Source organism: Melospiza melodia, chromosome 18, assembly GCF_035770615.1.
Source record: "Melospiza melodia melodia isolate bMelMel2 chromosome 18, bMelMel2.pri, whole genome shotgun sequence".
Taxonomy (NCBI): Eukaryota; Metazoa; Chordata; class Aves; order Passeriformes; family Passerellidae; genus Melospiza; species Melospiza melodia.
This window is the reverse complement of record NC_086211.1, coordinates 14,817,252-14,830,585: the sequence shown is the minus strand read 5'-3', so window position 1 is coordinate 14,830,585 and position 13,334 is coordinate 14,817,252. Positions and strand designations below refer to the sequence as shown.

The window sequence follows — 13,334 nt, the reverse complement described above, 5'->3', positions numbered from 1 at the left end:
CCCCTCACAGGACACACACACACACAGCCCCTCACAGAGCACACACACACACAGAGCCCCTCACAGGGCTCACACACACACACAGCCCCTCACAGGGCACACACACACACACAGCCCCTCACAGGGCACACACACAGCCCCTCACAGAGCACACACACAGAGCCCCTCACAGGGCACACACACACACACAGCCCCTCACAGGGCACACACACACACACAGCCCCTCACAGGGCACACACACAGCCCCTCACAGAGCACACACACACAGCCCCTCACAGAGCACACACACACAGCCCCTCACAGGGCACACACACACAGCCCCTCACAGAGCACACACACACAGCCCCTCACAGGGCACACACACACACACACACACAGAGCCCCTCACAGGGCACACACACAGCCCCTCACAGGGCACACACACACACAGCCCCTCACAGGGGTCACACACACAGCCCCTCACAGGGCACACACACACACACAGCCCCTCACAGGGCACACACACAGAGCCCCTCACAGGGCACACACACACACAGCCCCTCACAGGGCACACACACAGCCCCTCACAGGGCACACACACACACAGCCCCTCACAGGGCACACACACACACAGCCCCTCACAGGGCACACACAGAGCCCCTCACAGGGCACACACACAGAGCCCCTCACAGGGCACACACACACAGAGCCCCTCACACAGGGCACACACACACACAGCCCCTCACAGGGCACACACACAGAGCCCCTCACAGGGCACACACACACACACACAGCCCCTCACAGGGCACACACACAGAGCCCCTCACAGGGCACACACACACACAGCCCCTCACAGGGCACACACACAGAGCCCCTCACAGGGCACACATACACAGCCCCTCACAGGGCACACACAGACACACAGCCCCTCACAGGGCGCACACACACACAGCCCCTCACAGGGCACACACAGAGCCCCTCACAGGGCACACACACAGAGCCCCTCACAGGGCACACATACACAGCCCCTCACAGGGCGCACACACACACATGGCCCCTCACAGGGCACACACACACACACACAGGTCCTCACAGGGCTCACACAAAGCCCCTCACAGGACACACACACACACAGCCCCTCACAGAGCACACACACACACAGCCCCTCACAGGGCACACACACACACACAGCCCCTCACTGGGCACACACACACAGCCCCTCACAGGGCACACACACATAGCCCCTCACAGCCCCTTACAGTGCACGGTCCTCTGGCTCCTGCTGGGGCCCCTCCTCGAAGGCCAGGTCGGTGAACTCCAGGGCGTGGTACTCGCCCAGGGGGACGGGACACGAGCGCAGGGCGCCGCTCCGCAATCGCCACAGCCTGATGTTGTCCCGGCCACACGACACCATCCTGTGCAGGGAGACACGGCCTGAGCACCAGGGCAGGGCTCCACGAGCCCCTGAGGGCAGGGCAGTGTCCCAAGGGCTGCTGACAGCAAGGACTGAGAGCAGGAATGGCAACCAATGGCTGCAGCACCACAATTCTCCCCCAGCCGTTCCAGAGTTATCAAATAAAAGGGGTTTGGGGTGAAGGGACCTTAAAGCTCATCTCATTCCAACCCTGCCATGGGGACACCTTCCATTGTCCCAGGCTGTCCCAAGCCCTGTCCAGCCTGGCCTTGGGCACTGCCAGGAATCCAGGGGCAGCCACAGCTGCTCTGGGCACCCTGTGCCAGGGCTCACTCCACCCTCAGAGGGAACAATTCCTGCCCAATATCTAAGAATCAATACTTTCAATTTCTTTTCCTGGCACACTACCTGGTATCATCAAAGAAAGCAATCTTCATGGCCTGGATGTCCACATCTGTGTGTGCTTTGGCCAGCACAGTCACGCCTCCACCACGGGTCACCTGAGCAGTGTTCCACACCACCACCATCTGAAACAAAAAAATGTGATGGGAGAGCTGCTCAAAACCTTGGCAGCACAAGAGCTTTTCATCCCACAGCTGCTCCAGAGCTGGGCACAAAGTATTGATAACAGAGCTGGAGCAGGGAAATAAAACCCATTGCACAGAGGGTTTAGGACAGTCCAACAGCTTTGCAAAGCTTCATGGCAATATCCTTTTCTGCAATCCATAATTACAGGTTCTAAATCCCAGGGCTGCCTGGCAACAGGGCTCATACTTGGAGAGAAAATCCACAGAGCAGTGGGAACTCTGCCTGCTGGGATACAGGAGCAGTCCCAGGGCTGGGGGAGCAGGAGGCAGCATGTGCCCACTGCTCAGGACAGCTCTGTGTGCCCTCAGTGCCCATCACCAGGGGCAAGAGTCAAACCCTCTGCCCGGAGCAAACAGAAATGCAGGAGGATGATCTGCATTCCAGCACAGTGTTAAACCAAACCCAGCATCACCCCAGAGGCTGGCATGGGCTGAGGCATCACCCTGGGGGAGATACTCCCCCAGCACCCCCATTCTCCCACCCAGCTTTCCCCCCACTGATCCCACCTCCCCTGCTCCCACACGGATCACAGAACACTGCCACGTGCAGGGAAAAACACAGAGCACTGTGTGGCTTCTCCTTCACTTAGTGATGGCACAGCTAATTGCTGATGGTCGTCACTAAAGGATAAAAAACAGTTCCACTGACAAAACAAAACCCCCAGTCCCATGGAACAAGTTTATTTTTGACTGCTCCACGTGGGATCTGCGTCATCCCCAGCTACAAAGCTGGGCGGCAGCTCCAGTGCCTGGCATCCCTTCCCACAGTCATGCCTGGAGCTGGAAGATTTCACCTCACATCTTGCCCTAAATGCTAGTAAAATAAAGATATAATCCCATCACCCTGCCTGGCTCCTAGCTGGGACCATTCCAGGGATAGAACAGCCCCAAAGCACAACCCCAGCATGTCTCTCCAGCTGCTTCCAGAAGGATTTGTTCACTTGCAGCTGAGGAACACCCACAAGCATCAGGCAGACGAAAAGTATTCTCTAGGCAGCTAATGAGACAGGGATGTGTCCCAAGAACATTTCTAGGAAAGCTGAGAGCAGAGTTTTGCCTGGAAAATAACTACAGAATCTGGGAGAACAGCTCTCCCAGGGAAACCTCCCAGCCCGTGTCAGCTCTCACCGTTTTGCTGTGCACGTCCTTCCCCACACCACACAGAACAGCTCCACTGTGGGAAAAGCTGCAGGAAGAGAGACCTGGTGAAAAACAGCTCCTTGTACCCTGGGTTCATCCTCACAGGGCATGAAAGGGGACAAGCAGTGGGGACGGGGAGACAGCAAGAGCTGAGGGATAAGCTCAGCACAGAGGTGGCAGCACATCCAGGCCAGCCACCAGCAGGTTCAGTGACAAACACAGGCAGCTGTAATTTATTGCTGGGGAAGATGAAACAGGAAAGCCTTATAAATATGATTGCCTGGCAAAAGATTTTGAGAATAAGGAAACTATAAGCGAGATTGAAATGAAAGCAAGCTTTGAGATACCTCAGTTACTGAACAAATGGAAAACAATGGTGTGGCCAGCTGAAGGTAATCCCCTCTTGATGGAACAACACCCTCTGCTTGCAGGCAGGCCCAAGGGTCAGAGCAGATGCTGCCAGCTTGGCAGAAGGGGCCCAAAGAGGAGTTTATAGGGCTTAAAATGTAAGACAGTATGGTGATGTAATGATTCTTATAGGCTGTATGGAAATGCTATAGGATTTGTATATTGTACTAGATTGGTTAGTGAGAATCAGAATATTCAACAGAGAAGAAGATTTTATTGTATTGTAACAGGAACCTCGCTGTCTTAGCTCTTACTCTTACCTTTTACTCTCTTATCCTCTCATCCTCTCTCCCCCTCTCTTCTCTCAGGCTGCTCTGAGCTGTGTTTGGCAGCTCCCAGCAGGGCCCTGCCCCCAGGCCCTTTGCAATAAACCCCAAGTTCCTGACTTGGCTGCAGAGATCTCTCATCTCCATCTGTCCCGACCGTGCTACCCCATCAATCCTACAATTCACCCCAGGAACAGCTGCTGTGCTGCACTGCTGAGCACCCACCTGAGGGACACCAGGCCGTGCAGGTGGGTTTTGAAGAGGCTCAGGCAGGTTCCTGTGGGGAAGTCCCAGAGGCGGCCGAGGCCGCGGGGCCCGGCCTGCGCCGAGGCCAGCACGGAGCCGCTGCTGCTGAAGGCCAGCGCTGCCACCTGCGGGGACACGGCCACAGGGGAGCACAGAGAGCCCAGGGCACAGGACAGGGATGGAGCAGGGGGTCTCACTCACCTTGTCTGTGTGGCCAAGGAAGAACCTCTGCTCGCCAGTCTGGAGGAGCAGGGCCACGATGACGGCATGGCAGGGGTACACCACGGCCGTGCTGTCCCGCGTCCACAGGGCCTGCAGCATGGACACACAGGACACTGTGGGAATGTGCCCCCTTGAGGGAGTGACAAAACTATCCTCTGTCTCCTTAAAAAGGAAAAAAACCCAGAAGTTTCTCTCCTCGATTAGGTAAAGACACCTCATAGGACCTGGGGGACTTCACCTCAAATTTAAGGATAGCGAATTGGACAGGAGCCAAAAAGCCCCCCTGAACAATTTACTAGAAAAAGAAGACAATAAAGGAACTAATTCCTTTTGTGAGGTGTTTTACCGGGGCAAGAACCTCTTGCACCTGGCTCAGCTTTTTGCTGTAAAGTTTTGTTATTTTGCCTTTTCTTAAAACTTTTCTGTTTCCAACACTACCACAGAAGCCATCCTGCTGATTTTATGCCTTCTCAGGTAGCTGAGCTATCCTGGGTGTGAAATAAATCTCCAAAAGCTTATGAGACCCAGCTGGAAGAGACCATATATGAGGACACAGCTCCAGAACCGCCCCACAGCCCAGGCACAGCTCTTCCCCAGCCCTGGCAGTGTCCAAGGCTGGGTTGGACAGGGTGTGGAACAACCTGGGCTCGTGGCAGGTGGCCCTGCCCATGGCAGGGGATGGAATGGGATGGGCTTTAAGGTCCCTTCCCTACTACTGGACAGCAGATCCAAGGAAAATGACATTGCTGGCAGAGCCTTCAATTGACTGAAGCAAACCAACCCTTCCTTTATGTTAACACAGACCACAGGCAAGGCCCAGTGTGCCACAGAAACAATCCAAACCACACCCCTTCCTTTCCAGCCTCCAACAAAGCAGCACCAGTTTTAATGTGTTAAAAAGAAGTGGAATTTAGTGAAGGGTCTGGAGAACAAGTCTGATGAGAGGCAGCTGGGGGGCCTCAGCCTGGACCTTCTGGGTCTCCACAACTCCCTGACAGGAGGGGGCAGCCAGGTGAGGGTCAGGCTCTGCTCCCAGGGAAAAAGGGAGGAAATGGCCTCAAGTTTTGCCAGGGGAGGTTTATACTGGATATTAGGAAAACTTCACAGAAAGGGCTGTCAGGCACTGGCACAGCTGCCCAGGGCAGAGGTGGAGACACCATCCCTGGAGGGATTTAAAAGACATGTGGTTGTGGCACTTGAGGACATGGGTCAGTGGAAGGCTGGGGATTCCTGAGAAAATCAGCTGGAATTGATGTCCTTAGAGGGCTTTCCCATCCTATAATTCTGTCTAATGGGCCCCATAATTTTTAATTCACCATCCTAACAGCAGAGCAGTTGTCACAGACGCTCAGGCTCACCCACTTTGGGATCATTTTCCACATCAAGCAGTGCCACACTCAGCTGCATTTCACAGCTCCAAAACATCCATATCCTGGCCACACAGTGACAGATCAACTCCCCAGCTCACCCAAGCCACTGACCCATTTGGTGCTGCAGCCTCCAAAGCCAATAATTGTTCTCAGCTTCAGGATGGGATCTGGCACAAGCCCCTGGAAAAGAAAACCAGAGAGCACCATCATGCTCAGAGCCAGGCTGGGGTCCACCCTCCATGGGCACCCCAGCCCCAGTGCTTGGCTCTCTGGAGCACAGAGGCAGCTTTGGGTTTCTCCTGCCAGAGGGGACAACTTGAAAGCATTTAACCTGGCAGAGTCAGAGCTGGCAGCAGGAGGAGCTGGGGTTTCTGAGTTGAGCAGCTCTCCCACCCAGCCCCAGTGATGCACTGTCACAATCCCAGACTGGTTTGGGCAGGAAGGCACCTTAAAGTCCACCCACCTCCACCCCCCTGGCCATGGACAGGGACACCTTCCACCAGCCCAGGTTGCTCCAAGCCCTGTCCAACCTGGCCTTGGACACCTCCAGGGCTGTCCTGCAGGCTGGGGCTCACCTGTGGGATGGCAAAAGGGCCAGAGCCCTCCTGTACACACCTGGGCAAACCTGGGCTTAAGGTCAGCACATTTGAGCACAGGGTCCCTCTGTGAAGGCAGGGAGGATGCTAGTGGAAAGAACTGCTCCTCTGCATCTTTGGGACTCCATGAGTTTAACTGAAACCCATGAACATTGTGTTCCCTCTCTCCCTTCAGTAGAAATAAAGGGAAATACCCCAAAGAAAAAACCCCAAAGGCACCTTGCGACCCTCCAGAACTTCACACACCTCCTGTGAGCCAGGGACAGCTCGGGCTGTCTGTCCCCTCCTCTGATGAGCATAGACATGGATGCCACCAGCACTGAGTGGCAGTGGCTGCCTCGTGTCCCCTGCACTGTGCAGCTTCTCCTCCAGCACGGGGTCTGCAGCAGGCACAGCTCCCCCAGGCCCTGGCACTGCCAGGTGAACCTCAGGGATGCTTTTTGTGACCACAGGACACCGACGTGGCACCTGAGAAAGAGCAAAGCCTCAGACAGAGCTCAGCTCTCCTCCCAGCGCCCTCCACCTGCCCAGGGGCAAGGAGGAAACATTCTGGAGGGAGAGCAGCCCTGTGGGTACCTGGCTGTTAATCCAGATTGTTAACCAGCCCTCTCCTCACACCCCAGCACTGTCTGTGCACGGTTCATCTCCTCCAGACAGCAAGCCAGAGCCTTGTCCAAATGCTCCTGGGGCTCTGGCACGTTTGGACCCCTGCCCTGGGGAGACTGCTCAGTGCCCAACCACCTTCTGGGGAAGAACCTTTATCTAATATCCATTAAAACCTGCCCTGACACAGCTCCAGCCATTCCCTGGGTCCTGTCCCTGTCACAGGGAGCAGAGATCAGAGCTGCAGCCCCTGACAAGGTGTGACCTCAGTCTCTTTTCCTCCATCTGATCAAACCAAGTGGCTGCTGTACCTCTTAACCCTTCCCCTCTAGACCTTTCACCACCCTCACAGCCATCCTTTGGACACCTCTCCTTTTGGAGAGGTCGTGCTCCTCAGTTCTCCCTCTCCACAGCATGAGGATGGCTTCCCAACATCCCCCACCACACTGGTGAGCCAGCCTGGACCCCAGATCCCACATCACCCCAGTGGGGAAGTGTCACAGACAACTTTTATGAAAAATCCTTTCCTTAGGATTTTTCATCCTGAAGAAGCTGACAGGCCTCAGGAACAAAATGTAAACAATGATTATCTGCTGCTGTGAAATGCAACAGGTGCATCTGTGATTGGCCCATGTTGGATGTTTGCAATTAATGGCCAATCACAGTCAGCTGGCTCAGACAGAGAGCTGAGCCACAAACCTTTGTTATCATTCTTTGCTATTCTATTCTTAGCCAGCCTTCTGATGAAACCTTTTCTTCTATTCTTTTAGTATAGTTTTAATGTAATATATATCATAAAATAATAAATCAAGCCTTCTGAAACATGGAGTCAGATCCTCATCTCTTCCCTCATCTGAAAACCCCTGGGAACACTGTCACAGGGAAGGGGAAACCAAGCTGAGGGTAGCTGCCTGCAGCCCCAGCAATGCCAGCTCCACACCCTGCTCTGCTGGCTCAGGGCACTGCTCACATTCCTTGGTCTCCACACCTCACTGCCTTATCTATAACTTGAAGCCACACGGATCTGCTGCCTCCACAGACACAGGGAAGATGGATGTCTGGAGATGCCAAGGTACTTGGCACATCTCCTGTCTGTGCTGCACTGCACCCCCAGGCAGTCACTGCAGGGCTGCGGTCACCAGACCGTGCCTGCAGCAGCTGCCAATGACAACAAGCAGCTTCTACCTCTTAAATTAAGACCCAGGGAAAAGCTCCATGGGAAGCAGGAAGGAAGGAGCTGCAGCCTCCTCCGTGGTGCACTTACAGCTTTGGGACTGCTCATCTGCTGGACAGGGGGCAGGTCACAGGCTGCTCTGGAGCGTGTCACCAGCTGGGTCGGTGGGTGGCCAGGCTCCTGCAGGACTTGGTCACCTGGGCAACACAAGGAGCAGGTGGAGCTCTTTTGGAAACCCAGGCCACCCAGCTGGGCTGGCACAGCCTTGGTTGCCATCCCTAGCATTCCCACCTGCCACAGGATGTGGGAAACTCTTCTGGATGGAGTTGTGCAGCAGCTCAGGCCCCTCAGATGGGAACCTGAGCAGAAGCAGAGGAAGGCACTGTGTCACTGGGATACTGCATTGGCACCCAGCAGTATCACCGGGCACCTCAGCCTGGCACAGAGGCCTCTTTGCTGTCATAAGATCCCTCCCTTGTTCCTCATGGTCCTCCAAACACAGGGTACCAAAGGCAGATGGCACCAAAGGTGTCTTTGTTACCAACACCAAAATGCTGGAGGTGAGGGGACCAAAACCCAGCCCAGGTTCACCTGGTCTGTCATTCCTTAAGTGGCACTGCCCATCCTGCCCCTCCCAGGGGCACGGGGAGCTCTGGGAGCTGCAGAGGGGTGGGAGCAGCCATACCTGATGTAGTCATAGAGGTCGTGCCACTTCTGCCCCTTGGGCACAGGGAAGGCCAACTCGCGGGGCATGGGAGCCACCCCACGGCAGGACAGGTCACCCAGGCGGGCCCTGGCCAATGTCACACCTGGCAGGACAGGGACACACACACACACACTGAGCTCCCCAAGCCCAGGGAGCTACCTGGAATCCCTGAGGGATACAGGCACACACCCCTTCCCACCAGAGCAACAAAGAGCACAACAAGCCTGAGGTTTGCAACAAACCCACATTTCACAGGTGTATTCCTGCAACTCTGAACCTCCAAAGAAGAACCCAGAGCACAAACCTTTGGGTTTCAGTTATAAACCCCCAGGCTCAAGAATCATGTCATTTCTGTTCACTGATTCAGCAGTTTCATATGATTTCTCTTAAAGCTCATTGCCCATTTTCTTATTTCCTCCACGAATTTTTAAATTTATGAAAGTGAAACAGAAAAGGTTTCAGGAAAGATGCAGTAAGTTTCAGGAATTTGAAAGCAGCCCCTATAACTTCTTCCTCACTGATGCTTCCCAGCAGGCCAGGCAGTTCAGACAGAATTCCAGCACAAAAAAGGAAAGAGAGAAAACAAAGAATTTGACCAAAGTACCTCTGCCACACTGAGCAGGTGGATAAAAAAAGCAGGTTGGAAGATTTTTGACACAAAAAAAAGCACAGGCTCTTCAAACAGATAAAAGCACAAGTCTTGCAGAAGTGAAGTTTGATGATACCTTTCATTTTCACCCCTGAAAAAATTTCTAACCTTAGAAAGATATTTAACTTTGCTCTTTTCATTCACTTTTACAGCTGGAAAATGAGCGGATACTTTCCTCCAGAGGTTGGGAGACTGTATTCCATTTCAGATTTCCTTCCAGTGCCTAAAGGGGGCTCCAAGAGAGGAGGGGAGGGACTTTGGACAAGGGATGGAGGGACAGGACCCAGGGAATGGCTCCCACTGCCAGAGGGCAGGGCTGGATGGGATATCGGGAAGGAATTGTTCCCTGGGGGAGTGGGAGGCCCTGGCACAGGGTGCCCAGAGCAGCTGTGGCTGCCCCTGGATCCCTGGCAGTGCCCAAGGTCAGGCTGGATGGGGCTTGGAGGCGTCCCAAACTTAACACTGTACCAAGTATTTTCCCCTTTCTGTTCACACCATAGAGCACCAGGGTTCTGCCAGGGATGCAAACTCAGCTCTGAGCCCCCATGGTCTCCGCCCAGGCTGGGCTGCAGTCTCAGGAGGCAGCAGAGTTCAGCCCAGGCTCTGGGCTCCTCACCTGGCTCAAAGAGCAGGTCGCTGGTGCAGAGGTTCTTCACGAGCAGGTTGCAGCAGAGTTTGACCCCCCTGAGGTGGCTGTAGCTGCGGGCCAGGTACAGGGCCAGGATGGAGGGCAGGTCCAGCACCAGGCACGTCCAGCGCGCGTCACCCGGGGCTGCTCCGGGCACACCTGGGGACAGGAGGGATGGTGGGAAACAGGCTGCAGACAGGGACCTTGTGGACAGGAGACACAGGGGTCACAGGGCTCAGCATGAAGTATTTACCAGGCAAGATTCCCAAGTGGGAAAACATGTCTTGTAGGCTCAGGGATGGGGAAGGACAGACAGAGATCCCACCACCTCCGTGGGCTCATGCCTGGCCTGACACTGCACCCACTGTTTGGGAGAGCAGGGATGGGGGACAGCACAAGCAGGAGCTACAGCTCTGGCCTGGCTGCAGAGGGGCTCCTGCTCAGGCCCACCACTGTTACCATAAAATCTTGGAATGGTTTGTGTTGGGAGGGACAACCTTTAAACCCATCTCATTCCATCCCCTGCCACGGGCAGGGCCACTTTCCACCAGCCCAGACTGCTCCACCCCCCATCCAACCTGGCCTTGGGCCATCCCAGCGATAAGGTAGCCACAGTTTCTCTTCAAACACATCGAGCCATCTTGAGAGCTCAATTTACTCTCTAACAATTAGTTCTGGTGGTGGTGTGGCAGCCCAGCCCTAGCTCCTCACCCCGCCGGGCCGTGCCCTCGCTGGCTGCCCCGCAGACGAAGGGGAACTGCAGCCAGGTGGCCGAGGATTTGAATTCCTTGAAGAGGTTGGAGAAGGAGATGCGAACCACCTGGTTTTCCTGGGTAGAGACACACACGGAGCTTTAGTCACCCTGGTGGCTTCGGCAGGGAAGTGCTGCAGAGGAGGAGGCATGTGGCCCTGTCTCCTGTCCCCTCCAAGTCCCCTGGCCCTGGCAGAGCTGCCACCAGGATGGAAACCACCTCCAGCCCGGAGTGACCCACCAGCAGCAAAGAACAGCCACATCCTGCAGCCCCCGAGCCCACCAGCGCCATCCCCAGTGCTTCAATCAATGATGGCAGTGTAAGAGGCCACCCCGTGTCACGGACCTCGGTGGTGACATCCAGGTGCACGAGGAAGTGCTTGCGGGGCAGGGGCCTGAAGAGCAGGTAGAGATAGCGCCCTGTGAGCCCCAGGGACTGCGTCCCTGCCCGGGGCAGCTGCAGGTAGCTGCTGGCTGGGTTGGAGCCTCGGATCCGATAGATTGTTCCCTTCATCCTCGTGTCCTTTGGAAGCCAGGGAAGGACGGGGGTGGGTCAGCACTGCCCACCCCTGGCAGTACCCCCTGCCCCATGGTGGCCCCGTTACCGTGAGGGCGGCCACGTCCCCCTCCTTGGCAGAGCGCTTCCACTCCTCCACACGGAAGTGCTTGAAGATGTTCAGGTAGGGACGCTGCCAGGCTGCCAGCACCGGGATCATCAAGCCCCACTGCCCCCTGTATGCCCCCAGGTCCCCTGCCCCATTAGCACCCCACTGTCTGCATGTCCTGAGTCTCCCCAGCTTGTTTCAGTCTCATGATGCAGTCCTGGTGACATCTCCATTATCTCTTTACCCCAATTCCCCCCAGCCTTGGTGACACCCCCAAACCCCAGAGTCCTGCTGAAAACCCCTTTACTCCCCAGGAACCTCCAAGCCCTGAGCTCCTCCAGCACCTCCACAGTCCTGACCCCGCCACCCCAGTGCTGTCCCTGTGCCCCCAGCACGGTTACAGACCTGCTTGTGGAATCCTACGCTCCCCATTCTCCCCGGCCCTGGTGACAACCCAGTATCTGCACGTTCCAAGGCTCCCCAGCCCTGGTGGCACCCGGTTACCTCCGTGCCCAGAGTCCCCATGCCCAGTGACGATGCAGCCCCCCCGATCCAGCAACGCCCCTGTGCCCCCCCCAGTACCCCCTGCCCGGTGACAGTGCCCTGAGCCCCCAGCCCCAGTGAGGACCCTGAGCGCGAATCCAACCAACCCAGCCCGAGTGACATCCCTGTTACCACCACGCTCCAAACCTACAGGCCCTTCACCCCTGGTACCCCTGTGCTCCGGATGCCCCCCATCCCCGGTGCCCACCCCCCTCTGGTTACCGCTGTGCTCCGAGCCCCGCCGGAGCTGCTCCATCCGCGGTGACACCGCCATGCTCCGAACCCCCATCCCCAGTGACGCCGCGTTCCCACACCCCAGTGACGCCCCACATCCCCGGTCACACCCCCATTACCCCGTGTCCCATCCCCGGTCACACCCCCATTACCCCGTGTCCCCCCGTGTCCCCCCATACCGGTCACACCCCCCTTACCCCCTACCCCTCCATCCCCGGTCACACCCCCATTGCCCCGGGTCCCCCCATACCGGTCACACCCCCATTACCCCGTGTCCCCCCATACCCGGTCACACCCCCATTACCCCGTGTCCCCCCGTCCCCGGTCACGCCCCCCCCTTACCCCGTGTGTCCCCATCTCCGGTCACACCCCCATTGCCCCGTGTCCCCCCATTCCCGGTCACATTCCCATTGCCCCCTACCCCTCCATCCCCGGTCACACCCCCATTACCCTGTGTCTCCCCGTGTGCCCCCATCCCCGGTCACACCCCCATTATTACCCCGTGTCCCCCCATCCCCGGTCATACCACCCCATTACCCCGTGTCCCCCCATCCCCGGTCACGCCCCCATTGCCCCCTACCCCTCCATCCCCGGCCACGCCCCCATTATTACCCCGTGTCCCCCCATCCCGGTCATACCCCCATTACCCTGTGTCCCCCCATTACCCCGTGTGTCCCCATACCCGGTCACACCCCCATTACCCCGTGTCCCCCCATCCCGGTCACACCCCCATTACCCTGTGTCTCCCCATTACCCCGTGTCCCCCCATCCCCGGTCACGCCCCCATTGCCCCCTACCCCTCCATCCCCGGTCACGCCCCCATTATTACCCCGTGTCCCCCCATCCCGGTCACACCCCCATTACCCTGTGTCCCCCCGTGTGCCCCCATCCCCGGTCACACCCCCATTACCCCGTGTGTCCCCCCGTCCCCGGTCACACCCCCATTACCCCGCGTCCCCTCATCCTCGGTCACGCCCCCATTACCCGATATCCCCCCTCCCGTCCCTACTGTCGCCCCCGTCCCCCCCGTGCCCCCCCACCTGCCGCCATGGCGCTCGCCGCCGGATCAACCGTCCCGCGCGGCTGCAGCCAATCAGCGGCGCGATAGCGCCTATCACGTGATTATGTCCCGCCTCCAGCCCCGCCCCCGGGCGCTGACCCCGCCCCTTTCCCCTCCCCTCGGTGGCGACTCGATCGCGACAGAGCCGGGCAT

At 57.1% G+C, this 13,334-nt stretch overlaps 1 protein-coding gene across 1 annotated transcript in view; it reads right to left on the bottom strand.

Annotated features, from left to right (window-relative positions):
• WDR90 (WD repeat domain 90) overlaps positions 1 to 12,168 on the bottom strand; it is a 39,047-nt gene extending 26,879 nt beyond the window's left edge. The window contains exons 1-15 of the mRNA XM_063171280.1: positions 12,110 to 12,168; positions 11,345 to 11,436; positions 11,086 to 11,262; positions 10,700 to 10,817; positions 9,977 to 10,147; positions 8,691 to 8,814; positions 8,297 to 8,364; positions 8,096 to 8,202; positions 6,475 to 6,696; positions 5,744 to 5,812; positions 4,242 to 4,352; positions 4,020 to 4,165; positions 3,109 to 3,166; positions 1,802 to 1,920; positions 1,239 to 1,394 (exon numbers count right to left, since the gene is read on the bottom strand). Of these exons, the coding sequence (XP_063027350.1) occupies positions 1,239 to 1,394; positions 1,802 to 1,920; positions 3,109 to 3,166; positions 4,020 to 4,165; positions 4,242 to 4,352; positions 5,744 to 5,812; positions 6,475 to 6,696; positions 8,096 to 8,202; positions 8,297 to 8,364; positions 8,691 to 8,814; positions 9,977 to 10,147; positions 10,700 to 10,817; positions 11,086 to 11,262; positions 11,345 to 11,436; positions 12,110 to 12,161 (1,790 nt within the window). The 5' untranslated portion in view covers positions 12,162 to 12,168. The remainder of the gene's footprint in view (positions 1 to 1,238; positions 1,395 to 1,801; positions 1,921 to 3,108; positions 3,167 to 4,019; positions 4,166 to 4,241; positions 4,353 to 5,743; positions 5,813 to 6,474; positions 6,697 to 8,095; positions 8,203 to 8,296; positions 8,365 to 8,690; positions 8,815 to 9,976; positions 10,148 to 10,699; positions 10,818 to 11,085; positions 11,263 to 11,344; positions 11,437 to 12,109) is intronic.
• Between the last annotated feature and the right edge of the window lie 1,166 nt (positions 12,169 to 13,334).